This window comes from Paroedura picta, chromosome 2, assembly GCF_049243985.1.
Source record: "Paroedura picta isolate Pp20150507F chromosome 2, Ppicta_v3.0, whole genome shotgun sequence".
Taxonomy (NCBI): domain Eukaryota; kingdom Metazoa; phylum Chordata; class Lepidosauria; order Squamata; family Gekkonidae; genus Paroedura; species Paroedura picta.
Genome location: NC_135370.1, coordinates 176,211,522 through 176,238,710, shown reverse-complemented (window position 1 = coordinate 176,238,710; position 27,189 = coordinate 176,211,522). Strand labels below are relative to the sequence as shown.

Genomic DNA, 27,189 nt, shown 5'->3' with positions numbered 1-27,189 from the left:
GGCCCTTTGGACAGGGGAGAAGTGGGGCAATTTAGAAATATGCTGGAAAGGACAAGTTAAAAAGAACTAAAACATGTTGGTAGCCGTGGCCAAAACATTATTTTAACCTGTGCAGGCATTCCCATTTCCAGCGGCCAATCAGAAGCCTTGCTGGGCAAGAGACTCATGTAGCCACACCCACTTTCTAAAAAACTGGAAAGGTGCTGGCAGGGCCCGTGGGCACCCTGTTGGGGACACCAGGGTAGGCACACTTTGATAGCTTTTTCCTTTTGTTCCTGAGTGGCACACCTGTGCCCAATCGCCCTTCTCCTTTCTGCTTTGTTGTCAACCCGGAAAACTCCCCACCCACCTGCGACTTCGGTTGCCCTTTGGGGGGGAGCCACCTTGACAGGGTGGCTGTCTGTGGAGGCTGGCGGGGATTGTGTTAAAAGGGGTCTGAGCCTGGGGCTGACTTTGATCTAAAGATAGGCCTTCCCAAGCCAAACACATCATTAAGCAGCCAAGAGAGAAGCGCTTCCCTGTAAACAGCTTATGAATGACTCAGAATAAAAACCCCGAAAGCTAGCTTGGTCTCCTCCCAAGGTTGATAGAGGCAGAGTGTTTTCGCCCCTCCCGGAGCTGGGATGCTGACACACAAGAACTTGGTGGCTCGTTGCCAGGGGTTAGGAAACATGTTTGAGTCCCATAAGCACTCCTCCCCTTGCTGATGGTGACTTCTGATGTTCCTGATACAGGCGTTTAAGGATTGGCCTGCCGGCTCACAGAGCACCTATGCAGATTTCATCTGCCCCGAGCCGGCTTGTGAAGGAAAAAATTACCTCCTTGTGGAGGAAGATGTTCTCGTAGGAGCCGGAGAAGTGTGTGTGATCTGTTCCCAGTTCAGTGCAAAGGTTGGAGGGAATGCCATTAAGCAGCAAAAAGTTGGGGGTGGTCTTACGGGAGAGTTGCTGTGGCCGATGATGGATGGAGGCCAGGCCCGGTTACAAAAGCGGGGATATATTTCTTTAAAAATGGGCTGCCTCTTTTAAGAAGAAGAGTTGGTTTTTATAATCCTCGATGGAGTTTCAAGGCGGCTTGTAAGGGCCTTCCCTTCCTCTCCCTTCAATAAACCCTGTGTGATAGAGTGGGACTGAGAGAGCTCTGACAGAACTGTTGTGGGAGTACAGTTCTACCAGGACCGTGGCTGCCTGAAGGTGGGCTGCTTATGGAGGAGTAGGGAATCCAACTCGGCTGGCCAGATTGGAGGCCACTGATCTTAACCACAACGCCAGACTTCTAAAACCCGTAACGCGTTGGAACAACTAAGTTTTATTCAAGATATATAAGCTTTCATTTGCAAGCACACTTCCTCAGATATAATGAAACGGGATTTCTGTTGGGCGTCCCATTGTTTCAAGCGTTCTAAGTCACTGTGTGTCTTGAGTACCTGGAAGAACAGCAGGCAATAAATAGCATAAATAAATAACATCAATGTTTAAAATGAAAAAGTACTTTTTACCTTGCCCTTTGTTCAGGTAGCTCAGAGCACTACACGTACATGGTTTCCTCATCTTCTGTTTAACTCTCAACAACCTTGCGAGGTAGGTGAGGCGGAGAGTGTGTTACTTGTCTCCCTGGTCCCTAAGCAAGCTTTGCGCATGATTTGAACCCAGGTCTTCCCAGCTATAGTCTGACACGAAATTGTTTTCTTGCCTGTGTGTTGGCCTTGGAAGGAGAAGAAGGAAGTTAAGGAAGTTAACAATGAGTTTTAAGGAGAGATTGGAAGAGCCAGGACAGTGATGGCTCCAGATATGGGAAAGGAGGTCCAAGCGTAAGGGCCAGTGAGGGAGGAATTTCCAAGCCAATCCAAATAATAAGGCTTCTTGTAAGTCAAAGCTTTCTGATTCTAAGGAACTGGGTACAAAGCTTGACAGGAGAGAGAACAGTGAGGAGGAAGAGAGGCAATTGAGGGTAAAGTTAGATGTCTGGAGGGCAACTAACGGCAACAGCTCTGGAGTAATGGAAGTCATTATTGGGGAAGTGAAGTCAGGATTGTAAGGAGGTGGGGCCTTTCAACCACTGACAGCTGGCTCCGTTAAAATCTCCATTTGTTTTACCCCAGTGTTCTGCTCAAAGCACTCAGGGTGGCTCGCCAAAAGAACAAAAGATCAAAATGCACGCAATTAATTTAACAGTGATAAAAATGGGATTACAAACAGTAAAAGAGCAGCTGTTCAAAAACTCTGTCGCGACCTGTCCAAATATAGCTATGAAGCATATTACCATGAAAGCATCTCTTTCCCAAGTTATGTTTGTATATAGCAGGGGTAGTCAAACTGCGGCCCTCCAGATGTCCATGGACTACAATTCCCAGGAGCCCTTGCCAGCATTCGCCGGCGAATGCTGGCAAGGGCTCCTGGGAATTGTAGTCCATGGACATCTGGAGGGCCGCAGTTTGACTACCCCTGGTATATAGTTTCTGCAGGGGGGAGGGGGTTGCTGCAGCTTGGTGGGAGAGCCTCTGCTTGGCATGCAGAAAGTCCCAAGTTCAATCCCCGACATCTCCAGTGAAAAGGACCAGGCAGGAAAAGGTGGGAAACACTTCTGCCTGGACCCCGGAGAGCTGCTACTAGTCCGAGCAGGCAATTTTCCCCACGCCGGCCTTCCTTGGTGGTTCCCCATCAAAGGACTAACCAGCCCGACCCCATTTAACTTCCCAGATCTGATGAGAGTGGGTTGGATAGCATTGATTCCATTTCTTTTTGGTTACACGTACTAATAAAAAAGGGGAGAACGGCTGGAGACCTCAAAATCTGGAAGGCATCTGGTCCTCCCAGGACCTCCAAGATGTTCTGGCAGAAAAATACATGCTCTTCTGGGACGATTAAAAACTGAGTGGTTGGTAGAGTGGGAAATATATTTCTGTTTGCCAGAGCTCAGAGAGGTTTCATGGAGTGTTTTTGCCCTGGTGTGACTGGCCCAAGCGAAGCTCATCGGATCAGATCTCGGAAGCTAAGCAGGGTTGGTCCCGGCTAGTCCTTGGGTGGGAGACCACCAAGGAAGTCCACGGTTGCTACAGAGAGAGAAAGGTGCCAAGCCACCTCTGTAATAGGGATGTGCACTAACAGGAAAATCCGAACCGCTTCGGGTTCCGAATAACCCGTCTTGGACTGGTAAAGGCTAGGCCAGAGTGATTTGGACGTCTCTGAAGCGCTTTGTCCATTAAAGTCTCTTGCCCTTTCCCACTCCGTCGGACAGGCCAAAGCTGCGCCGCCATGGCAGATGTCGAGTTTGCTTTGGGGGGCAGGGAAAACAAGGGTACGCCTCCCCTTCCTTGAAGCCCGCCCTGTCAAGCTCCGGGGCAAGTGATCTGGCTCTGCTGCCTTCCGGGGCTGGTGCAGCTCCTGCCCCAGCTCAGCCTCGCCTCGGTAGCAGGGGGATGCGCCTTGACGCCTGGCAGGATGGCAGGATGCTCCCCACCATGGCGCACTTACTCTGCAGTGCTCGGGGGGGGCGGCAGACACAGAGGCTGCAGCTCGTGTCACCCCTCCAGCGGGTGGGCAGAGATGCTCCCCTCCGTTGAGGGGCCGGGGGACCAGTCGCAGGTGCGCGAGGGACTGAGCGGCAGCAGTGGTCCAGGCAGGGAGTGGGCCAGAGGGAGGCTCTCACTCTCCTCCCTTCAGGGCAGGCCTCGCGAGAGGAACGTCGCTCCAGGCGGGCGGGCACCGAGGCAAGCTGAAGCGTGCCGAGGCATACTTTAGACAGCTGCTTCGGCTCTGTCTCCCTGTAAGATTTCACGCTCCAGACTGCATTCGGTCAATTTGTCGACCGAAGCAGTCCGAAGTGCCCATCCCTACTCTGAAAGTCTCTTGGCTTGGAACCCCTATGGTAGGGGTGGCCCAGCTGCAGCTCTCCGGATGTCCAGTAACTGCAATTCCCAGAAGCCCCTGCGGCACGGGCTTTCCACTCCCCCTCCTTGAAGCCCGCCCCCTCCGGCTCCAGGGCAAGCGATCTGGCTCGGCTGCCTTCCTGCGGCAGGGGCTCATGGGAATTGTAATTCATGGACGTCTGCAGAGCCACAGCTGGGCCACCCCAGCACCAAGGCAGGGGTGGCCAAGCTGCGGCCCTCCAGATGTTCATGGACTACAATTCCCATGAGCCCCTGCCAGCGAATGCTGGCAGGGGCTCATGGGAATTGTAGTCCATGGACATCTGGAGGACCATGGGTTCACTACTCCTGCACTATGGGGTCATAGCACATCAGCTGTAATGGCAGCCTCTCTGACCACCAGGGTGCAAGACAGACCACGCCTCAATGCCCACCCATTTGCAGAGTAAAAGAGTGTGGGTAGTTGATCTAGTTCTCAAGGGGCGTGGAAAGAACAATCACACAGTCACAACATATTACCGTGCCGCTGAGTCGTTTGGTGTTGGCCGTTGAGCATTTCGGGAGAAGGCTGCTATAGTTCCGCGCCCAGCAGGAATGCCTGGAAAAGTTTAGGTGGCAACGGATCTTTCCTTTTGCATTTTGGAAACAAGAAAGGGGGGGGGAGGGCTTCACAGCTGTACGCGTATCTTTGAAATACGGGCTGCGGTGGTCCCAAAAGGCGTTGTAATATCGGCATCCGATACAAAGACCGGCTGGTCCTCTTTGGGAAATTGTTATCTGCAATCTTTCTCCTCTCCTGATTTTGAGACGGGAGAAACCCTGAGATACTATTGGCAGCAATTATAACCCCCCCCCCTTATTGTTATCCTTACCTGTGAACTGAGCACAACGATTCTTGATTCTTTCTTCTGCCCTTGTTAGAATGAGACCTGGCATGTGGCTCCAGAGATCCATGGACTACAATTCCCAGGAGCTCTGCCAGCACACGTTGGCAGGGGCTCATGGGAATTGCAGTCCATGGGCAACTGGAGAGCTACAGTTTGGTCCACCCATAAGTGGTTAAAGTTTTGGACTAGGATCTGGGAGACCCAGATTCAAATCCCTGCTCTGCTGTGGATGTTTGCTGGGCGACCCTGAGCCGGTTGCATACTCTCCACCTAGACCGCCTCGCAGGGTCGTTGTGAAGGTGAAACGGAGGAGAGGGAAATGATGGAAACAGCTTTGGGGCCCTGTTGTAGAGAAAGGCCGAGTGATAAATAAATAAAATAAATAAATGAAATGTAGTTGTGAGATTCCTGCATTTTGCTGGGGGTTGGACTGGATGACCCTGGAAGCCCCTTCCAACTCTATAATTCTGTGATTCTAAATTCCATCTAAACATCGAGAAGAAGTTCCTGACAGTTAGTGCGGTTTCTCGGTGGAACAGGCTTCCTCGGGAGGTGGTGGGTTCTCCATCTCTGGAGATGTTCAAACAGAGGCTGGAGAGCCTTCTGACGGAGAGGCTGATTCTGTAAAGGCTCAAGGGGGTGGCAGGTGACAGTGGGTGAGCGAGAGGGTTGTGAGTGTCCTGCATAGTGCATGCGGTTGGACTAGATGACCCTGGAGGTCCCTTCCAACTCTGTGATTCAATGACTCTATGAAATTGACAAGGGGCGGTGTATGTGTGTAGGCCAGGTCATTTTTCCGAAAAAGGGTAAGGAAGGTGCCAAAAGTGGTGCTTGAACATGTAAGATGCTGTCTTATATGAAATCGGGCTGTCATGATTAGAATTGCCTGCTCAGGCCAGCAGCCGCTCTGCACACGCTGCACCGGAACCTGTGGTACTGGCTCTGGCTTCCAGAGGTGGCATCCTTAATTGCTTTCTCTTGTGTGTGTGTGTGTGTGTACCTGGAAGGCTTGCCTTCCCACGCCAACCTCAAAGGCCCTGTTTTGCTGCTTGCCCTTTCAGTGATAATCCCCGAGATGCAAGCTGACTGTGCGGGCTTCCCCATCGTAAGCCTCTTATCAGGCAGCCCAATCGACATTTCCAAATCGGCCAGAACCGGATCTTTTGGCCGTACGGGGAGGCAGAGTGCAGTTGCCATGGTGACCGAGCACAAAGTGCTTCAGCTGCGTATCTACAGGCTGATGGCGAGACGTGTTTTGTTTTTTTTTTAACATTTTTGGAGTTCGTGGGGTCGCAGCAGGTCCTTTCCCCCTCTGGCAGCTCTTGTGTTCCTTTCCAGATTGACTGGTCAGTCCTGGTATGTAAGCAAAGGGGTGTCTCATTTGCTGTAGGCCATGCTCACTTTTGGAAGAAAAAAAAAACAGAACCACATGATAGAATATATACGTTAGGTGGAATTAGAATAATGAAGAAGAGTTGGTGTTTATGCCTCGGTTTTCCCCACTCAAAGGGGTCTCAAAGCGGCTTACAATCACCTGCCCTTCCTTTCCCCGCAACAGACACCCTGTGAAGTAGGTGGGGTTGAGAGAGCTCTGAGAGAACTGCTCTGCAAGTACAGCTCTAAGAGAGCTGTGACTGGCCCAAGGTCAACAAGCCAGCTGTATGTGATAAGGAGTGGGGAATCATACCTGTTTCTCTAGATTAGAGCACTACACTGTGCTGGCTCTTGATGATCTTAAGTTGAACCCCATGAGTAATTCACATATGGAATTTTTTTACCAGAGGATGTAGTGAAGGCCACAGGCACAGATAACTTTAAAAGGGGATTAGACAGATTCATGGAGGACTAGTATCAAAGCCCATCTTAAAAATGGGTTTTGAAAGGGTCGGCAGGCAGGAGGACATGAGAGGGTGGCGGTGGTTCCCTTTGCCCCCCCTCGCTGGCGGCAACAGGGCCTTGCGGCCCACAGGAAGGCTGCAAACTCCCCTCCCCCTGGCTCCCTCCCAACAGGAGCATACCTGCGGGCCACAAAGCCCTGTCACTGCTTCTGTCCTCGTGGGCGACAATGGAGGCCGCAGCCACAAGGCTTCTGGCAGGCAAGGAGGGAGGGCGGGAACTGGAGGGGGAGGGCCAATCAGGGTGGACCTGCACGGACAGGGCCCCGGACTGTCTCCTCCCAGGAGGCTGCTTCCCAAATATATAAGGGAGCGAAATAGTGTTAAGAATAAGTCTGTCAATGGCTACTGACCCTGGTGACAAAAGAGAAGCTCTCTTCCCAGAGCCAGAAGGCAACGTCAGGGACTGGCTGGCCCCTGTGTGAGATAGGATGCTGGATTGGATGGATCCTTGGTCTGATCCAGCAGGGATCTTCTGATGTCCTTAGGAAGGCCTCGGCCTCTCTGCCCTGTTGCAGGCACTCCAGAGGAACTGGCTGGCCCCTGTGTGAGACAGGAGGCTGGACTGGATGGACCCCTGGTCTGACCCAGCAGGGCTCTTCTGGTGTCCTTAGGAAGGCCTCGGCCTCTCTGCCCTGTTGCTCGCCCTCCTTAGGAACTGGCTGGCCCCTGTGTGAGACAGGAGGCTGGACTGGAGGGACCCCTGGTCCGACCCAGCAGGGCTCTCCTGATGTCCTTAGGAAGGCCTCGGCCTCCCTGCCCTGTTGTTGGCCCTCCAGAGGAACTGGCTGGCCCCTGTGTGAGACAGGAGGCTGGACTGGATGGACCCCTGGTCTGACCCAGCAGGGCTCTCCTGATGTCCTTAGGAAGGCCTCGGCCTCTCTGCCCTGTTGCTGGCCTTTCAGAGGAACTGGCTGGCCCCTGTGTGAGACAGGAGGCTGGACTGGAGGGACCCCTGGTCTGACCCAGCAGGGCTCTCCTGATGTTCTTAGGAAGGCCTCGGCCTCTCTGCCCTGTTGCTGGCCCTCCAGAGGAACTGGGTGGCCCCTGTGTGAGACAGGAGGCTGGACTGGAGGGACCCCTGGTCTGACCCAGCAGGGCTCTCCTGATGTCCTTAGGAAGGCCTCGGCCTCTCTGCCCTGTTGCTGGCCCTCCAGAGGAACTGGCTGGCCCCTGTGTGAGACAGGAGGCTGGACTGGATGGACCCCTGGTCTGACCCAGCAGGGCTCTCCTGATGTCCTTAGGAAGGCCTCGGCCTCTCTGCCCTGTTGTTGGCCCTCCAGAGGAACTGGCTGGCCCCTGTGTGAGACAGGAGGCTGGACTGGATGGACCCCTGGTCTGACCCAGCAGGGCTCTCCTGATGTCCTTAGGAAGGCCTCGGCCTCTCTGCCCTGTTGCTGGCCCTCCAGAGGAACTGGCTGGCCCCTGTGTGAGGCAGGAGGCTGGACCGGATGGACCCCTGGTCTGACCCAGCAGGGCTCTCCTGGTGTCCTTAGGAAGGCCTCGGCCTCTCTCCCCTGTTGCTGGCCCTCCAGAGGAACTGGCTGGCCCCTGTGTGAGACAGGAGGCTGGACTGGAGGGACCCCTGGTCTGACCCAGCAGGGCTCTACTGATGTCCTTAGGAAGGCCTCGGCCTCTCTGCCCTGTTGCTGGCCCTCCAGAGGAACTGGCTGGCCTCTGAGTGAGACAGGAGGCTGGACTGTATGGACCCCTGGTCTGACCCAGCAGGGCTCTCCTGATGTCCTTAGGAAGGCCTCGGCCTCTCTGCCCTGTTGCTGGCCCTCCAGAGGAACTGGCTGGCCCCTGTGTGAGACAGGAGGCTGGACTGGAGGGACCCCTGGTCTGACCCAGCAGGGCTCTTCTGATGCTCTTAGGAAGGCCTCGGCCTCTCTGCCCTGTTGCTGGCCCTCCAGAGGAACTGGATGGCCCCTGTGTGAGACAGGAGGCTGGACTGGATGGACTCCTGGTCTGACCCAGCAGGGCTCTCCTGATGTCCTTAGGAAGGCCTCGGCCTCTCTGCCTTGTTGCTGGCCCTCCAGAGGAACTGGCTGGCCCCTGTGTTAGACAGGAGGCTGGACTGGATGGATCCTGGTCTGACCCAGCAGGGCTCTCCTGATGTCCTTAGGAAGGCCTCGGCCTCTCTGCCCTGCTGCTGGCCCTCCAGAGGAACTGGCTGGCCCCTGTGTGAGACAGGAGGCTGGACTGGATGGACCCCTGATCTGACCCAGCAGGGCTCTTTTTTTATGGATCTGACCCGTTTTAAAGCCAAGTGCTTTCAGCATGTGCAGTTTTATGGCTCCATTATTTTAATTTAGTGTGTTAAATAATTTAATAATATACTATTAGCCGCGCCGAGAACCTTCTTGGGCTAAAACAGAGGGCCATTTTCCAAATGCATTTCCTCCAGTGCCAGCTTTTATTGCCTAAACGGATAGAAGCCTCCCCCACTTCACAAGTAGCTCCTAGTTTCTCATTCTCGGGCATGCCAAAAAATCTATTTAGTTCTCTGGCATGAGATGTGCTGCTGGAGGCCCAAGCAAATACCTCCCAGTTCCACATCAGAGAATTGTTTGGGACGGATGCTCGTATACGGGACATGCTGTGAGCTTGGCCAGGGAACTGAAGCCTAGCTGGAGAAGGCAAACCACGCACACAGTAAGGTGGTGAGTCCCCCCTCACTGGCGGTCTTCAAGCCATTGCTGGACCGGTCCTTATCACGCATATTTGAGGCCAGTCTTTCATTGAGTAGGCCTTTGGACAAGATGGCCTGAATGTTCCTTTCCAGCTCTATGACATAAGAAGGCCTTTGGTAATAAGTTTTCTCTTCTTCTTCTTCTTCTTCTTCTTCTTCTTCTTCTTCTTCTTCTTCTTCTTCTTCTTCTCCTTCTCCTTCTCCTTCTCCTTCTCCTTCTCCTTCTCCTTCTCATTATTATTATTATTATTATTATTATTATTATTATTATTATTATTATTATTATTATTATTATTATTATTATTATTATTATTATTATTATTATTATTATTATTATTATTATTATTATTATTATTATTATTATTATTATTATTATTCCCCACCACTCCCGAAGCCAGCTCGTGGCAGGTTACATATATCCGTAAAAACAAATTAAACCCCCCCCCCATTAAAGTACATAAAAATTCAATTACAATCACAGCAAAGCAAGAACATGGCGGAGATATAATCTCATCCCAGCATTAGTGACAAGGTCACCATAAGTGTACCAGACAGATCAATGGAAAACCACTCGATAGCTGTCTGATATCTAGGGCAGTGATGCTTGCGCAGTGGCGCAGGAGTCAACTCGTGGCTCTTCAGCATGCCAACTGTGGCTGCTCTAGGGACTGCCAATGTGACACGCGCCCCTTGTTTCAGGATATAGGGGGCTTGTGGATGACAGCCACTTCCCGCTTTGATTCATGGAAACTGAGAACCAAGGGTCATCTAGTCCAACCCACTGCACATAGCAGAAAATTGATACCACCAGAGAGAGCCAGTGTGGTGTTGTGGTTAAGTGGCAGCGGCTTCTAATCTGGCGAGCCAGGTTCGATTCCTGCCATTCCACATGCAGCCAGCTGGGTGAATTGAGCTAATCACAGTCCTGATAGTGCTGTTCTCACAGAGCAGTTCTGTCAGAACAGCTTTATCAGTGCTGTGGCACGCCCAAGGTCACCCAGCTGGCTGCATGTGGGGAAGTGGGGAATTAAACCCGGCTCACCAGAATAGAAGTCCACAGTCCTAACTACTACACCAAGCAAGCTGGCTCTCAGAGAGGATGATGATAAAAATACTAGAAGCTGGTACAGAATCCTTTTCTCAGCAGTGTTTCTGGTGGCAGCCCACACCACGTTCACATTGTCCGATTGCTATCCCGCGGGTGCAGCCAGGATGGTAGAAGTGAAGAGTATTTTGAGGAGCCCTCACCGGCAGTCTTCAAGCAAAGGTTGGATACACACTTTTCTTGGATGCTTTAGGATGCTTTGGGCTGATCCTGCGTTGAGCAGGGGGTTGGACTAGATGGCCTGTGTGGCCCCTTCCAACTCTATGATTCTGTGATTCTATGATTCTGTGGCCTGTGTGGCCCCTTCCAACTCTATGATTCTATGATTCTATGGCCTGTATGGCCCCTTCCAACTCTATGATTCTATGATTCTATGGCCTGTATGGCCCCTTCCAACTCTATGATTCTATGATTCTATGGCCTGTATGGCCCCTTCCAACTCTCTGATTCTATGATTCTATGGCCTGTGTGGCCCCTTCCAACTCTATGATTCTATGATTCTATGGCCTGTATGGCCCCTTCCAACTCTATGATTCTATGATTCTATGGCCTGTATGGCCCCTTCCAACTCTATGATTCTATGAGCTCAGAAGCGTTCCACTGCTCTGTGAACCCATGGGGCTTCATCTCTGATGCCGGAATATGGAATGCATTTTCCAAACAGTGGCTTGCTAACGAAAGGGCGTGGAGGGCAAGACTAAACGACTGCTTGTTTATCCGTAGAGTAAGAGTCATCGGGAGCTATCCGACTCGTACCCGTTGAGTTTTGCCCTGCGGTCAATCTTCTCCCGAGCGTTAATTGTGCGTGGCTGTGGCAAGCAGTGGTCTCAGGATGCGGAACGCTTTGATGGCTCAGTTGGGCTGAGACCCACTGGACGCTACAGGCTGGATGTTATTGGAGGCAGTTGTGATTTAGAGCAGGGGTAGTCAACCTGTGGTCCTCCAGATGTCCATGGACTACAATTCCCATGAGCCCCTGCCAGCGTTTGCTGGCAGGGGCTCATGGGAATTGTAGTCCATGGACATCTGGAGGACCACAGGTTGACGACCCCTGGTTTAGAGCAACAGTTAGCCACTGAACTCCAATGTTCTGGGAGGCTTCGATCGCAACTAAACGCATTTTCTACATTCTCCAGGGGGTTGGGCTAGATGACCCTGGAGGTCCCTTCCAGCTCTATGATTCGACGCTGGGGGAAATTCGATGGAGATCCATATTGGGCCTCCATCTGTTGCCCGTGCACGCCAAGACTCCTTTTGCCAGAACAATCTTGAACTAGTCACAGTCCTGTTAGTAGGTGCTGTGGGCCCCTGGGCATCTTGTTGGGGACTCCTGGACTAACCCATACTGCTTTCCCTCCTGATTAGCTTTAAGCACGGCCCACATCCTGCAAAAATGTGAGGGTTAAGTATATCGGTTTGTGACGTAAGAGAAGCCATGTTAGCTCAGGCTGATCCAATCCAATGCTCTGGGTCATGCAGTGGCCAATAATCAGGTGCCATCAGGAAATCTACTATCAGGGCCAGAATTCCAGAAGCCCTCCCTCTGTGCCCTCTCCCCGCACCAAAAATACGGAGCATCACTGCTCCGACACTAGAACAAAAGAGAAAGCCACGTTGGATCAGGCCAATGGCCCATCCAGTCCAATACTCTGTGCCACACAGTGGCCAAAACCCAGATGTCATCAGGAGGTCCACCAGTGGGGCCAGAAGCCCTGCCCCTTTTGCCCCCCAAGAACCAGAAAGACACAGCATCTGTGCTCCAGACATAAGAGCATAATAGAAGCTATGTCGGGTCAGACCAATGGTCCATCCAGTCCAAAATTCCGTGTCACACAACGGCCAAAACTCAGGGGCCACCAAAAATACAGAGTATCTCTGCCCCAGACATAAGAGCCTAACCCAGTGGTTCTTAACCTGGGGGTCGAGACCCCTTTGGGGGGTTGAGTGACCCTTTCACAGGGGTCGTGGCAAAACAAGCAGCTTGGCCGGGGGGGGGCGCCATCTACACAACAGCCTTGCAGGGTAGATTGAGATAGAGTGTTCTGGAGCAGTGGAAAAGAGCAAGATCAACATGGTGGGACAAGAGGCAGGGCTGAACTGAGAAACTCTGGAAAAAAATCAATTTATATACAATCATGAACAATGGATCTTCACGCCATGGTTCAGTTTCGGTTTAATTTCTGTGAAAGAACTCTTGCATAATTTTATGGTTGGCGGTCACCACAACATGTATTAAAGGGTCTTGTGGCATTAGGAAAGTGGAGAACCACTGGGCTAAGCGAAGCCATGCTGGATCAGCCCAGTGGCCCATGCAGTCCACCCCTCTGTGTCACACGGCGGCCAAGACCCACGCACCTGCTTTTCCTCAAACAGGCCCGTCCGCAACACCTTGCCATGAATCTGGAACAAAAGAGTAATGGATCAGAGGCTGTCAAAACTGCACCGTCCGCTGATTTGCGATGCGAGCTTGTTTTGCAGCCCTGGGCGGGATTCCTGCTGGAAATCTACAGAGCTGCGTCAGCGGGCATACCTCCGCCTTCGCTGGAAACCCCACCCATGCTGAGAGATGACTGGGCTGCATACCAGCGGGGCCAGGTTTGCTGCCAGAGAGCGGGCAGAACCGGCATAGAAGCCGCGCCGATCCGAGCCCGTGATACCGGGCAGCCATGCAACGTGGGTGAGGCCGGCTCTCGAAAGCAGGTCGGGCTGCGTTCACCGCGCCTCCCCGCCCTCTCGCCTCGGGCTGCAAGCGTCCCCGGCATCGGAACATCTGGCTGCTAAAAGTCCTGACGCTTCGGAAAAGGAATAATCATTCCGGGCTCTGTTCGGACGGCAAAGCTGCCTCCTGCTTTCTACGCACGACAACAGCAGGCCCAAGAGCCCAACGGAGGCCGAGCTTGCCAGATCTCAAATCTTAAGTTTGCTCAGTACTTGGATGGGAGACCCCCGAGGAAGACGGGAGAGAAGAAATGAGCTGCGCCCATCATTGTGTCACAAAACAAAACATTTTGCTGCGGACTGGGGGTGAGCGCTTCGGCGTGGTTGGGCCGCCATGACGATCTCCGAAGCCCGAGGCGGCATGTGCCGTGGCGTGGAGGGGAGGGGGTAGCTCTGTCTTCGGTGTGCCAGCTGGCGCCCACCCACAGGTACAGAGAGATCTGCACCTGTGTGCAGCCACCGGCTGGTGGACCGATGCCGAGGCGGCCGTACACCCTACAGCAGGGTTAGTCAACCTGTGGCCCTCCAGATGTGCATGGACTACAGTTCCCATGAGCCCCCGCCAGCAAACGCTTTGGAGTTCAGTGGCTAACTGGTGCTCTAAATCAGGGGTAGTCAACCTGTGGTTCTCCAGATGTTCATGGACTACAATTCCCATGAGCCCCCGCCAGCAAACGCTGGCAGGGGCTCATGGGAATTGTAGTCCATGAACATCTGGAGGACCACAGGTTGACTACCCCTGCCCTACGGTGGACAGTTCCAACACTAGGTGAATGTTTGGATCCCCCCTCATGAATCATATACAGCAAAATACGTAGGGACTTTCTAGAAACCTGTTTCTAATCACCTGGCATTTTTCCTTTTGGTTTTCTGAAATAATATAAAACAAAGCACTGCGTTTATTTGGGGGGGGGGGAGGTTCCGCCCAGGGGTTTCCGACTCGCGGTGACTTTCTGAACAGATTCCTGCCATCGGCCTCTGCCTGCCGTCCTTCCTTTTATGTTTTTGTAAGGTCGGTCTGCTTATTTAATACATATTTAATACAGCGTTTCTAAAAGTTCATAAAAGATAGGGCAGTTTCACAGAGCACATGCAGAGTTTCGTTCCTAATGAGACGGAACCAGTAGTAACTTATGCTACTATTTCACAGAAGAACAGGAGGAGTTGGTTTTTATACCCTGCTTCTCACTGCCCAAAGGAGTCTCAAAGCAGCTGACAACCGTCATCCCTTCGTCTCCCTGCGACAGACACCCCGTGAGGGAGGTGAGGCTGAGAGAGCTCTGATAGAACTGCTCTGTGAGAACAGAAGTATCAGGACTGTGGCTAGCCCAAGGTCACCCAGCTGGCTGCATGTGGGGGAGTGAGGAATCAAACCTGGATTGCCCGATCAGAACCCTCTACTCTTATCCCTGACGCCACGCTGGCTTTCCATATTCAGAGTGCAAATCATAATTAGTTCTTAATATTTAGACAACGGAGCCTATATTAACATAGACTACATATTACATCATTGCAAAAGAATCTCTGTCTGGATTGTCAGCTCAATAGGTTGACCCTTGAGATTCTTTTGAACACATGCGTACAGTTAGAGCACTCTGGTCTCGACCAGAGCCAGGGCCTGCAAAACGGAGCTCTTCTGCTGGGCCGTGGCATGAGGCCGGGCTGCAAGGATATTTATTGTATGGTTTTCTTGGGGGTTTTATATGCTGCAGCTCGACTTTAGCCTTTGGGGAGAGGTGAGGAATAAATCTAAATAATAATAACAACAACAACAACAACAACAACAATAATAATAATAAGGTCGTATCATCATATCACCCGATAAACGAACAGATTGAAAAATATATTAAAAATTAGTTAATACTCTGCTCTTCCCAGAATGCTGGCTCAGGGAAGCTTCCAACATTGGTCCAATAAAGCCTGCCCAGGACCCCTCCCCTTCCCACCCCCTCCAGGCCCATCATTATGGTATGAAAGTTAGAGCGGTTTCTCAGTGGGACAGGCTTCCTCGGGAGGTGGTGGGTTCTCCATCTTTGGAGATTTTTAAGCAGAGGCTGGAGAGCCATCTGATGGAGAGGCTGATTCTGTGAAGATTCAAGGGGATGGCAGGTGACAGTGGATGAGCGAGAGGGTTGTGAGTGTCCTGCATAGTGCAGGGGGTTGGACTGGATGACCCAGGAGGTCCCTTCCCACTCTATGATTCTATGATTCTGAATTCCATCTAAACCTCCAGAAGAAGTTCCTGACTGTTAGAGCGGTTTCTCAGTGGGACAGGCTTCCTCGGGAGGTGGTGGGTTCTCCATCTTTGGAGATTTTTAAGCAGAGGCTGGAGAGCCATCTGACGGAGAGGCTGATTCTGTGAAGATTCAAGGGGATGGCAGGTGACAGTGGATGAGCGAGAGGGTTGTGAGTGTCCTGCATAGTGCAGGGGGTTGGACTGGATGACCCAGGAGGTCCCTTCCAACTCTGTGATTCTATGATTCAAAATTCCATCTAAACCTCCGGAAGAAGTTCCTGACAGAGTGGTTCCTCAGTGGAACAGGCTTCCTTGGGAGGTGGTGGGTTCTCCATCTTTGGAGATTTTTACACAGAGGCTGGACAGCCATCTGACGGCTGATTCTGTGAAGGTTCAAGGGGGTGGCAGGTGGCAGTGGATGAGCAAGAGGGTTGTGAGTGTGTTGCATATTACATGGGGTTGGACTAGATGACCCAGGATGTCCCTTCCAACTCTATGATTCTGTATCACTTGATAAGTGTTTGACACATTTCAAAACCATGTTAAAATTTATCAACTCCCACCCATTCGGGAAACCCTTCCAGGGCCTTGAAGAAACCCCCCGGTTTTCAAGACACCCTGGTTGAGAAAGCCTGCTATAGACAAAGGCACATTCGTACTCCTTCCCAGCGGAGCTGCGTATCTTACTGCGTTTCCTTTTTTGGAGCGACCAGGAGCGATCCGTAGGTGGACAGAAAATTGCGTTTCATTCATGCGCTTCTTTTGTGTGTGGCAGAGATCGTCCGTGAGAGGAGAAAATGTAAATTGCTAATTTAAGCTTTTGTAGGAATAGACATTCAGTGCTGAGGAGGCCCGGGACACTCTGTGAATTTTCATGTGGCTGTGAAATGGAAAAGGAGGGTCACCAGTCGTTCATCTGACTTTAAAATGGCTGTGTAGTATTCCAATGCAAGCTAGCAGAATTTGCATTAGAGGCGACTGGGGAAAGGACAAATTTGCTTCATTGTGTATTAGGCTGCTTGCTTTGGACAGGGGAAGATGATTCTCTCCAAGTTTCGGGGTAACAAAAACGAGAAGCACACATACTGCATAGCGAGGGAGCCACTTCTGTTTGTATGGACAAGATCTTGGGGTAGGAAAAGAAGTTAAGAGCCTTTGGAGTGTCGTCGTTAAGAATGACAACCTCTAATCTGGAGAATCGGGTTTGGTTCCCCAGGCCTCCTCCACATGCAGCCAGCTAGGTGGCCTTGGGCCAGCTCCAGTTCTCTCAGAGCTCTCCCAACCCCACCTGCGTCTCGCGGTGTCTGTTGTGGGGAGAGGAAGAGTAGGCGATTGTAAGCCGCTTTGACCTGGGTAGCCCAGGCTAGCCTGAATTTGCCAGATTTGCCACTTTACACTTCTTCCCTGTGGGGCTTTTGCTGGATAGGCCAAACTAATTTTGGAAGCTAAGCAGGTTTGGCCCAGTTTGGTCTGATCCAGCAGACCCTCCAGAGGAACTGGCTCTCTGTGTGGGTGTGGATGCTCGACTGGATGGACCCCTGGTCTGACCCAGCAGGGCTCTCCTAATGTCCTTAGGACGGCCTCGGCCTCTCTGCCCTGTTGTTGATCCCTGGTCTGATTCAGCAGAGATGTTCTTATGGGGGCCTCAGCCTCTGTGCTCTGTTCCTGGCCATCTGGAGGAACTGTTGGCCAATGAGTGAGACAAGATTTTGGATTAGATGGACTGTTGGTCTGACCCAGTCAAAGGAAGTCCAGGGTCACAACACAGAGGTAGCAATGGCAAACTATCTCTCAACACCTCTTGACTTGAAAACCCTCTTGATGGGGAATGGGGACATGGGGAGCTTTCTGGAATCAGGTGGCTTGTCCTATATACTGAAGCCTTCCCTTTGCACTTTACCATGGTTGGTCTCCATGATGTCATTCACGCAACACCTTGTGAACCTCTCCCTTCTGTTTTGCGAAAGGGCCCTGCCTGCAGTTCTGTGTCATCTTCTTTCCTTCTGATGCAAAACCAAACAGAAAGAGCTGCTCTTCTACTGGGGTGGGAGTAGACAGGCCCAGAAGGAGCTGATGGGTTCAGAACAAGGAATTCTCCTCTGCATTTTCTCCTTTTCTTCCCTCCGGGGAAGGCGAACGCTCTGCCCGTGGGAGTCCACATCCTTATTGTTCTTTTAAAAAGGCTGATCTCATCTCTTTTGATGGGAGAGCTTGGGACGTCCAGCCTCTTTTTCGGTGCGTGTCATTGCGGGGTTAAATCGCCTCTGCCTCTCACGTTTTTGGGGAAGCAGGGAGTGGCGTGGAGAAAACAGAAGCCCGTGGAGAGCAACTACCACTTTGTGGCTTTGCTCAAATCAACGATGCAGAACGGCTGGCCGGAGAACTGAGGGGAGGAAGGAAAAGGGAGCGATGACATCTTTCCAGCTTTCTGGGGGTTTCTTCTTCCCAAACAGGGACAGCTACCAGGGAGTATCGCATGAGAGCTTTAGAGCTGCCTGCATTTGCTGTTCTTGTCCAACCCGGCCTTCGAGATCTAAAATCCACGGCGCATCTAACTTTTGCAGCAGGAGGGATTTATTTAAGCAGTAGATGACCGAGCATCTCTGCTGCTCGGGCTGAGTCAGGGCAGCATTAACCCATCTGCTGCCCCTCATTCTAGTCCTACATCAGTCTCACTCAGGGGCCAGCCAGTTCCTCTGGAGGGCCAGCAACAGGGCAGAGAGGCCGAGGCCTTCCTAAGGACATCAGGAGAGCCCTGCTGGGTCAGACCAGGGGTCCATCTAGTCCAGCCTCCTGTCTCACTCAGGGGCCAGCCAGTTCCTCTGGAGGGCCAGCAACAGGGCAGAGAGGCCGAGGCCTTCCTAAGGACATCAGGAGAGCCCTGCTGGGTCAGACCAGGGGTCCATCCAGTCCAGCCTCCTGTCTCACACAGGGGCCAGCCAGTTCCTCTGGAGGGCCAGCAACAGGGCAGGGAGACCGAGGCCTTCCTAAGGACATCAGGAGAGCCCTGCTGGGTCAGACCAGGGGTCCATCCAGTCCAGCCTCCTGTCTCACACAGGGGCCAGCCAGTTCCTCTGGAGGGCCAGCAACAGGGCAGGGAGACCGAGGCCTTCCTAAGGACATCAGGAGAGCCCTGCTGGGTCAGACCAGGGGTCCATCCAGTCCAGCCTCCTGTCTCACACAGGGGCCAGCCAGTTCCTCTGGAGGGCCAGCAACAGGGCAGAGAGGCCGAGGCCTTCCTAAGGACATCAGGAGAGCCCTGCTGGGTCAGACCAGGGGTCCATCCAGTCCAGCCTCCTGTCTCACACAGGGGCCAGCCAGTTCCTCTGGGGGGCCAGCAACAGGGCAGAGAGGCCGAGGCCTTCCTAAGGACATCAGGAGAGCCCTGCTGGGTCAGACCAGGGGTCCCTCCAGTCCAGCCTCCTGTCTCACACAGGGGCCAGCCAGTTCCTCTGGAGGGCCAGCAACAGGGCAGGGAGACCGAGGCCTTCCTAAGGACATCAGGAGAGCCCTGCTGGGTCAGACCAGGGGTCCATCCAGTCCAGCCTCCTGTCTCACACAGGGGCCAGCCAGTTCCTCTGGAGGGCCAGCAACAGGGCAGGGAGACCGAGGCCTTCCTAAGGACATCAGGAGAGCCCTGCTGGGTCAGACCAGGGGTCCATCCAGTCCAGCCTCCTGTCTCACACAGGGGCCAGCCAGTTCCTCTGGAGGGCCAGCAACAGGGCAGGGAGACCGAGGCCTTCCTAAGGACATCAGGAGAGCCCTGCTGGGTCAGACCAGGGGTCCATCCAGTCCAGCCTCCTGTCTCACACAGGGGCCAGCCAGTTCCTCTGAAGGGCCAGCAACAGGGCAGAGAGGCCGAGGCCTTCCTAAGGACATCAGGAGAGCCCTGCTGGGTCAGACCAGGGGTCCATCTAGTCCAGCCACCTGTCTCACACAGGGGCCAGCCAGTTCCTCTGGAGGGCCAACAACAGGGCAGAGAGGCCGAGGCCTTCCTAAGGACATCAGGAGAGCCCTGCTGGGTCAGACCAGGGGTCCCTCCAGTCCAGCCTCCGGTCTCACTCAGGGGCCAGCCAGTTCCTCTGGAGGGCCAGCAACAGGGCAGAGAGGCCGAGGCCTTCCTAAGGACATGAGAAGAGCCCTGCTTTGTCAGACCAGGGGTCCCTCCAGTCCAGCCTCCTGTCTCACACAGGGGCCAGCCAGTTCCTCTGGAGGGCCAGCCACAGGGCAGAGAGGCCGAGGCCTTCCTAAGAGCATCAGGAGAGCCCTGCTGGGTCAGACCAGGGGTCCATCCAGTCCAGCCTCCTGTCTCATACAGGGGCCAGCCAGTTCCTCTGGAGGGCCAGCAACAGGGCAGAGAGGCCGAGGCCTTCCTAAGGACATCAGGAGAGCCCTGCTGGGTCAGACCAGGGGTCCATCCAGTCCAGCCTCCGGTCTCACACAGGGGCCAGCCAGTTCCTCTGGAGGGCCAACAACAGGGCAGAGAGGCCGAGGCCTTCCTAAGGACATCAGGAGAGCCCTGCTGGGTCAGACCAGGGGTCCCTCCAGTCCAGCCTCCGGTCTCACACAGGGGCCAGCCAGTTCCTCTGGAGGGCCAGCAACAGGGCAGAGAGGCCGAGGCCTTCCTAAGGACATCAGGAGAGCCCTGCTGGGTCAGACCAGGGGTCCCTCCAGTCCAGCCTCCGGTCTCACACAGGGGCCAGCCAGTTCCTCTGGAGGGCCAGCAACAGGGCAGAGAGGCCGAGGCCTTCCTAAGGACATCAGGAGAGCCCTGCTGGGTCAGACCAGGGGTCCCTCCAGTCCAGCCTCCGGTCTCACACAGGGGCCAGCCAGTTCCTCTGGAGGGCCAGCAACAGGGCAGAGAGGCCGAGGCCTTCCTAAGGACATCAGGAGAGCCCTGCTGGGTCAGACCAGGGGTCCCTCCAGTCCAGCCTCCGGTCTCACACAGGGGCCAGCCAGTTCCTCTGGAGGGCCAGCAACAGGGCAGAGAGGCCGAGGCCTTCCTAAGGACATCAGGAGAGCCCTGCTGGGTCAGACCAGGGGTCCCTCCAGTCCAGCCTCCTGTCTCACACAGGGGCCAGCCAGTTCCTCTGGAGGGCCAGCAACAGGGCAGAGAGGCCGAGGCCTTCCTAAGGACATCAGAAGAGCCCTGCTGGGTCAGACCAGGGGTCCCTCCAGTCCAGCCTCCTGTCTCACTCAGGGGCCAGCCAGTTCCTCAGGAGGGCCAGCAACAGGGCAGAGAGGCCGAGGCCTTCCTAAGGACATCAGAAGAGCCCTGCTGGGTCAGACCAGGGGTCCATCCAGCCCAGCCTCCTGTCTCACACAGGGGCCAGCCAGTTCCTCTGGAGGGCCAGCAACAGGGCAGAGAGGCCGAGGCCTTCCTAAGGACATCAGGAGAGCCCTGCTGGGTCAGACCAGGGGTCCATCCAGTCCAGCCTCCTGTCTCACACAGGGGCCAGCCAGTTCCTCTGGAGAGCCAGCAGCAGGGCAGAGAGGCCGAGGCCTTCCTAAGGACATCAGGAGAGCCCTGCTATGTCAGACCAGGGGTCCATCCAGTCCAGCCTCCTGTCTCACACAGGGGCCAGCCAGTTCCTCTGGAGGGCCAGCAACAGGGCAGAGAGGCCGAGGCCTTCCTAAGGACATCAGCAGAGCCCTGCTGGGTCAGACCAGGGGTCCATCCTGTCCAGCCTCCTGTCTCAGACAAGGGCCAGCCAGTTCCTCTGGAGGGCCAGCAACAGGGCAGAGAGGCCGAGGCCTTCCTAAGGACATCAGGAGAGCCCTGCTGGGTCAGACCAGGGGTCCCTCCAGTCCAGCCTCCTGTCTCCCACAGGGGCCAGCCAGTTCCTCTGGAGGGCCAGCAACAGGGCAGGGAGGCCGAGGCCTTCCTAAGGACATCAGAAGAGCCCTGCTGGGTCAGACCAGGGGTCCATCCAGTCCAGCCTCCTGTCTCACACAGGGGCCAGCCAGTTCCTCTGGAGAGCCAGCAGCAGGGCAGAGAGGCCGAGGCCTTCCTAAGGACATCAGGAGAGCCCTGCTGGGTCAGACCAGGGGTCCATCCAGTCCAGCCTCCTGTCTCACACAGGGGCCAGCCAGTTCCTCTGGAGAGCCAGCAGCAGGGCAGAGAGGCCGAGGCCTTCCTAAGGACATCAGGAGAGCCCTGCTATGTCAGACCAGGGGTCCATCCAGTCCAGCCTCCTGTCTCACACAGGGGCCAGCCAGTTCCTCTGGAGGGCCAGCAACAGGGCAGAGAGGCCGAGGCCTTCCTAAGGACATCAGCAGAGCCCTACTGGGTCAGACCAGGGGTCCATCCAGTCCAGCCTCCTGTCTCACTCAGGGGCCAGCCAGTTCCTCTGGAGGGCCAGCAACAGGGCAGAGAGGCCGAGGCCTTCCTAAGGACATCAGCAGAGCCCTGCTGGGTCAGACCAGGGGTCCCTCCAGTCCAGCCTCCTGTCTCACACAGGGGCCAGCCAGTTCCTCTGGAGAGCCAGCAGCAGGGCAGAGAGGCCGAGGCCTTCCTAAGGACATCAGGAGAGCCCTGCTGGGTCAGACCAGGGGTCCATCCAGTCCAGCCTCCTGTCTCACACAGGGGCCAGCCAGTTCCTCTGGAGGGCCAGCAACAGGGCAGAGAGGCCGAGGCCTTCCTAAGGACATCAGGAAAGCCCTGCTGGGTCAGACCAGGGGTCCCTCCAGTCCAGCCTCCTGTCTCACACAGGGGCCAGGAGGGCCAGCAACAGGGCAGAGAGGCCGAGGCCTTCCTAAGGACATCAGGAGAGCCCTGCTGGGTCAGACCAGCGGTCCATCCAGTCCGGCTGCCTTGAGCCTGAGCAGAGGACAGGTTTCAATAAAGCCAGAGGAAGGGGAGGGAGGAGAGAGATCCCTCATTGAGAGAACCGTCATTGGTGTGAATCACATGGGAGCAGTAGGCTCACCCGTCTTTTTGCCTGGTATCACAGGGCCTTTGCCCACTGCCCTCCTAGTGTACCAGCATGGAGCACCAATTGCCCTTCGTGATGGAACATCATTCAGGAACATGGCAGCTGTTAGAACTGGGGCACCCACCGATGCACGGTGCTTGGGAATTGGGGTACCCACAAGTACATGGTGTTTTTGAACTGGGGCACCTGTGAGCACTTGTACATCGTTCTGGTAATGGTGGCATTGATTTCCAGGAGCGCTAATTAAAGGGTTGTTGTTGTTAGGTGCGAAGTCGTGTCCGACCCATCGCGACCCCATGGACAATGATCCTCCAGGCCTTCCTGTCCTCCACTATTCCCCGGAGTCCATTTAAGCTCACACTGACTGCTTCAATGACTCCATCCAGCCGCCTCATTCTCTGTCGCCCCCTTCTTCTTTTGCCCTCAATCGCTCCCAGCATTAGGCTCTTCTCCAGGGAGTCCTTCCTTCTCATGAGGTGGCCAAATTAAAGGGTCGCTGCGGCTTTAAAGAAACGGTGGGGAACAAAAGCCATCTAGTGCAGCCAGATATTGAGACAACAAGCTACTGAGAACGTTGTCACAATTCAGTCAATGATCATCTTGGGGTATCATTTGGGCATGGAATTGAGGTCATTGTGATAGGTGGGCAGGTGGTGTGGATTTCTTGCATCCTACAGGAGGTTGGCCTAGAGATCATTGGTTCTCAGCCTTGGGGTCGCCTGGCACTAGAGTGGCCATGCCACTGGCCACCTCCGCACTGCCTCCAGATCGTTGTGCGCTTGCACGCGTGCACATGCGCGCGCCACCGCTACAGTTGGGGGCGCGGCGTTACGGTGGTTGAGAACCGCTGGCCTAGATGACCCCGGAGGCCCTTCCCAGCTCGGTGATTCTACGATAAGGGCCAGAGTCTGAACCTTCTCTCCTTTCTCTTTGCCTCCTTCAGGATTTAGCGTCTAGGAAGGCAGCTCAGGAGGGCTTCCGCCATGGCCCCCCGGAAAAGAAGCGGGCGAGGGATTGCGTTCATCTTCTGCTGCTTCCGGAGTAACGACCACCCGGAGATCACGTACCGGCTGCGGAATGACAGCAGTTTTGCCTTGCAAACCATGGAGCCGGCCTTCCCCATGCCCCCCGTGGAAGAGCTGGACGTGATGTTCAGCGAACTTGTGGTGAGTTAAGACGGTGGCTTTCTTCTTCCCCCAACCTGGTCTCGCGGAGGCACGACGGCTATTTGCACTTTGCTTCTAAGGGCAGATATCGCGGGCTCTTTACTCCTCTGGCAACACTTTCTAGGAGAGATGGTCATGGGACACATCTGTGCCCCTGATAGTCTGCCATCAAAATAACAGGGCTCAAAAGCCAACGGGAGACCCGTTCTTATTTTTATTTTATTTTATTCATGATATGATATGATATGATATGATATGATATGATATGATATGATATGATATTATATTATATTATATTATATTATATTATATTATATTATATTATATTATATTATATTATATTATATTATATTATATTATATTATATTATATTATATTATATTATATACTGCACTCCCCGGGGACTCAGGGCCGTTTACATAATAACATAAGAACCATACATGGAAGATTTTATTTTCTTTATTATTGAACTTGCTGACCGCCACTCTGGGATCGGCCGACTCATGGGGCAGTTGTTGTTGTTGTTTTATTTCCCGCCTCCCCCCAGAGAATCGATCTTCCCCACTGCCCCGGCCTCAGCCATAGACTGGCGGAAGAGCTCCGTTTGGCAGGCCCCGCAGAATGCCGGAAGCTCCCCCAGGGCCCGCAGCTTATCCAGGAGCTCCTTCCACCAGGCAGAGGGCAGGACCGAAAAGGTCCTGGCCCGGGTCAAGGCCAGGTATGCTTCCCTGGGGCCGGGAACAACCAGTAAATTGTCACCCACGGACAATTTTGGGGATTGGAAGCGAACGGCATTTGTCAGCCACTTGGGAACCATTCTGACCGTGAAAAGTGGGGAATAAGAAACCAGCTTCTTCTAACCTAAATAAACAAATATGCTTAGTTCGGATGCTGAGCATTTCCCCCCTGCTGGATTAAATCTGGTGACATGTTTTGGCCCGGGGCAGCAGGCAGCTCAAGACTCAGCTCCAGGTTTCTGCAGAGCCGGGCTTCCTATGTTAAGGATCGGCTGCTCATAGGAGCAGTTCAGAGGGAACGGTGCTGCCAGGAGCAAAGGAGGATCCTGTGCCGGATCTGAACTCTTAATCCCCGATTTTTCTTTCATCGGCACTTACTGAATGGGGATCTCCCAGCTCCTTGTTCATTGTTTGCGACGGTCGTTACAGAAAGGCTCTCAGTCAATAAGGAAAACTCCCACCCGAATGCTCTTCCCACCACCCCCGTGTTTTCTGACTGTAATTGTGTCTTCGATGACTCACCCACTCTATTAGGATGCTATTTCTCTCCAGCGCGTTGCTCTGTTTGTTTCGGGTTTGCTTCCCCCAGCGTTATGGACGGGAGAACGATGGTGAAATTCCTCTGGCCGTTGGTTTGGGTGATACAGATGGCCACGCTGGAGGATCAAACTGGGGCGGTCCAGGGAATACTGAATCAGGAAGCATTGAAACCACCAATCGGAATTGGCTGACTGGCCTAGGGCAGGTCATGGGTTTTGGTCCCGAAGGAGGGGGCCTTGGCTCAGTGGTGGAGCCTCTGCTTGGTATGCAGAAGGTCCCAGGTTCAATCCCTGGCATCTCCAGTTCAAGGCTCAGGTTGGAAGGGGCCTGATTCGGTATATGGCAGATTTGTGTGCGTTTCATCCACTATATCTGACGAAGGGAGCTTAGAGTCTTGAAAACTATATTGTTGGTCTGCAAGGAGCAACTGGGTTTTAGTCTTAACTTTTCTACTGCCCAACGGTGTGATGTTTGGTGACGTATGGTGACTGCGTGGGGGTTTCAAGACAAGAGACGTTTAGGGGTGGTTTGCCTTGGGCCAGCCACAGTTCTCTCAGAGCTCTGTCAGCCCCACCTGCCACACAAGGCGCTTGCTGTGGGGAGAGGAAGGGCAGGATTGAAAGCCGCTTGGAGACGCTTTAGGGCAGAGAATAAGTGGGATATAAAACCCAGCTCTTCTTCTAATCTGAAGACCTGGGTTTGATTTGCCACGCCCGCACAGGAAGCCTTCCAGGAAACATTCAGGCTTGATTTTTTTAGAATTGTCTTTGCACATGAAGCGGCATCCTGTTAGAGCTTCTGCCTCAGGATGCCAACCTCCAGAGATCTCCAGCTATCACCTGGAGGTTGGTATCCTTAGTCAGAATCTCTAACAAGATGCACAAAGCCAATCAAAACTGGGCAAAAGTCCCACTTTCTCCCGGCATTTGGTCGGCACCTGGAAAACTGTCAGTGGGACCTTAGTGGGGTAAAACACCCCTTTTCTCCAGGGGAATTGATCTCTACAGTCTGGAGATGAACTAGATTCGGGTGCGTCACCGTGTGGGTCTGAAATAGCAGAACAAAGTTTGAGTCCAGGGGCATCTTTAAGGCCAACCAAGTTTTATTCTAGGGGTGAGCTTTCGTGTGCAGGCATGCTTCTTCAGACAATGAAATGGGAATCCCCAGACTACATATATAAGGAGAGATTGATTTCTATTTCATTGCTGAGGGTGCATGTGTGCACACAAAAGCTCACAGCTTATATAACACTTGATGAGTCTTAAAGGTGCCTTTCGACTGAAGCAATTTGGAAAGGGGCTTTAATTCAGGGGGATCCCCAAGTCCCACCTGGAGGCCGGCCATCCAGACCCCCAAGGGCCACACCGGGGTTGGGTAGGAGGGTCACTGTTTTAGATACGCCGGTAGCTGAAATCGGGCTGGCCCATCGGCCCAGAACATAATCATGGAAGCAGGAAAGCCCAAATGATATGTTGGCTGAGAAGCTACGCAGGTTCACAAAATCAGAGGGCCCTTTTTATTTAGATAACAGAAAACATGTGCGGGAACGTGAACCGGTTCGAGACACGTTTTCAAAACTTCTTTCTCATCAGTGGTGTAGAGTTTTCCCATACATCAATATTAAGATCTTGTCATCATAGGATAGGGCCTCTTGTGGCGCAGAGTGGTAAGGCAGCCCTCTGAAAGCTCTGCCCATGAGGCTGGGAGTTTGATCCCAGCAGCCGGCTCAAGGTTGACTCAGCCTTCCATCCTTCCAAGGTCGGTAAAATGAGTACCCAGCTTGCTGGGGGGTAAACGGTAATGACTCGGGAAGGGACTGGCAAACCATCCCGTATTGAGTCTGCCATGAAAACGCTAGAGGGCGTCACCCCAAGGGTCAGACATGACCCGGTGCTTGCACAGGGGATTCCTTTACCTTTACCTCATAGGATACCATAATCCTTAGGCATTCAGTCAAGACTGAATCTTGGCAATCTCATGGCTCAACTGTCTTCATGGTTTCCCATCTTGTGCCACTTTTCTTGGTTGTTTAATGTTCTGGCCAGTGTCCATTTTGACCGTGTCCAACCTCCTTGCTCTCTGTTGGCCTGGTTTCCTTTTTCCACTGACCAATCCTAGCATAATTGCTTTCTCCATTGAGTTGGTTGGCATGTTGTGGCCAAAGTAAGTGAGCCGGAGTTTCGTGATTTCGGCTTCTGATGATAGACCAGGCTTAATGCGCTGTAGTATTTCCTTGTTTGTGATTTTTGCCATCCATGGAATCCACCGAAGGCTTCCCCAACACCAGGATTCAAACAAATAGATTCTTCTCTTGTTCGGTTTTTCCATTGTCCAGCTTTCACGGCTCTACGTGACTATCGTAAATATAAAAGATCGATTGATCGTGATGTACTATTCATTTATAATCAGA

The 27,189-nt window shown here is 53.4% G+C and overlaps 1 protein-coding gene across 1 annotated transcript in view; it reads left to right on the top strand.

Annotated features, from left to right (window-relative positions):
• Positions 1–27,189, top strand: part of LOC143830832 (disheveled-associated activator of morphogenesis 1-like) — a 132,338-nt gene that overhangs the window by 56,892 nt on the left and 48,257 nt on the right. Inside the window, 1 exon segment of the mRNA XM_077323907.1 lies at positions 23,280–23,502. Within this exon segment, the coding sequence (XP_077180022.1) occupies positions 23,320–23,502 (183 nt within the window). The 5' untranslated portion in view covers positions 23,280–23,319.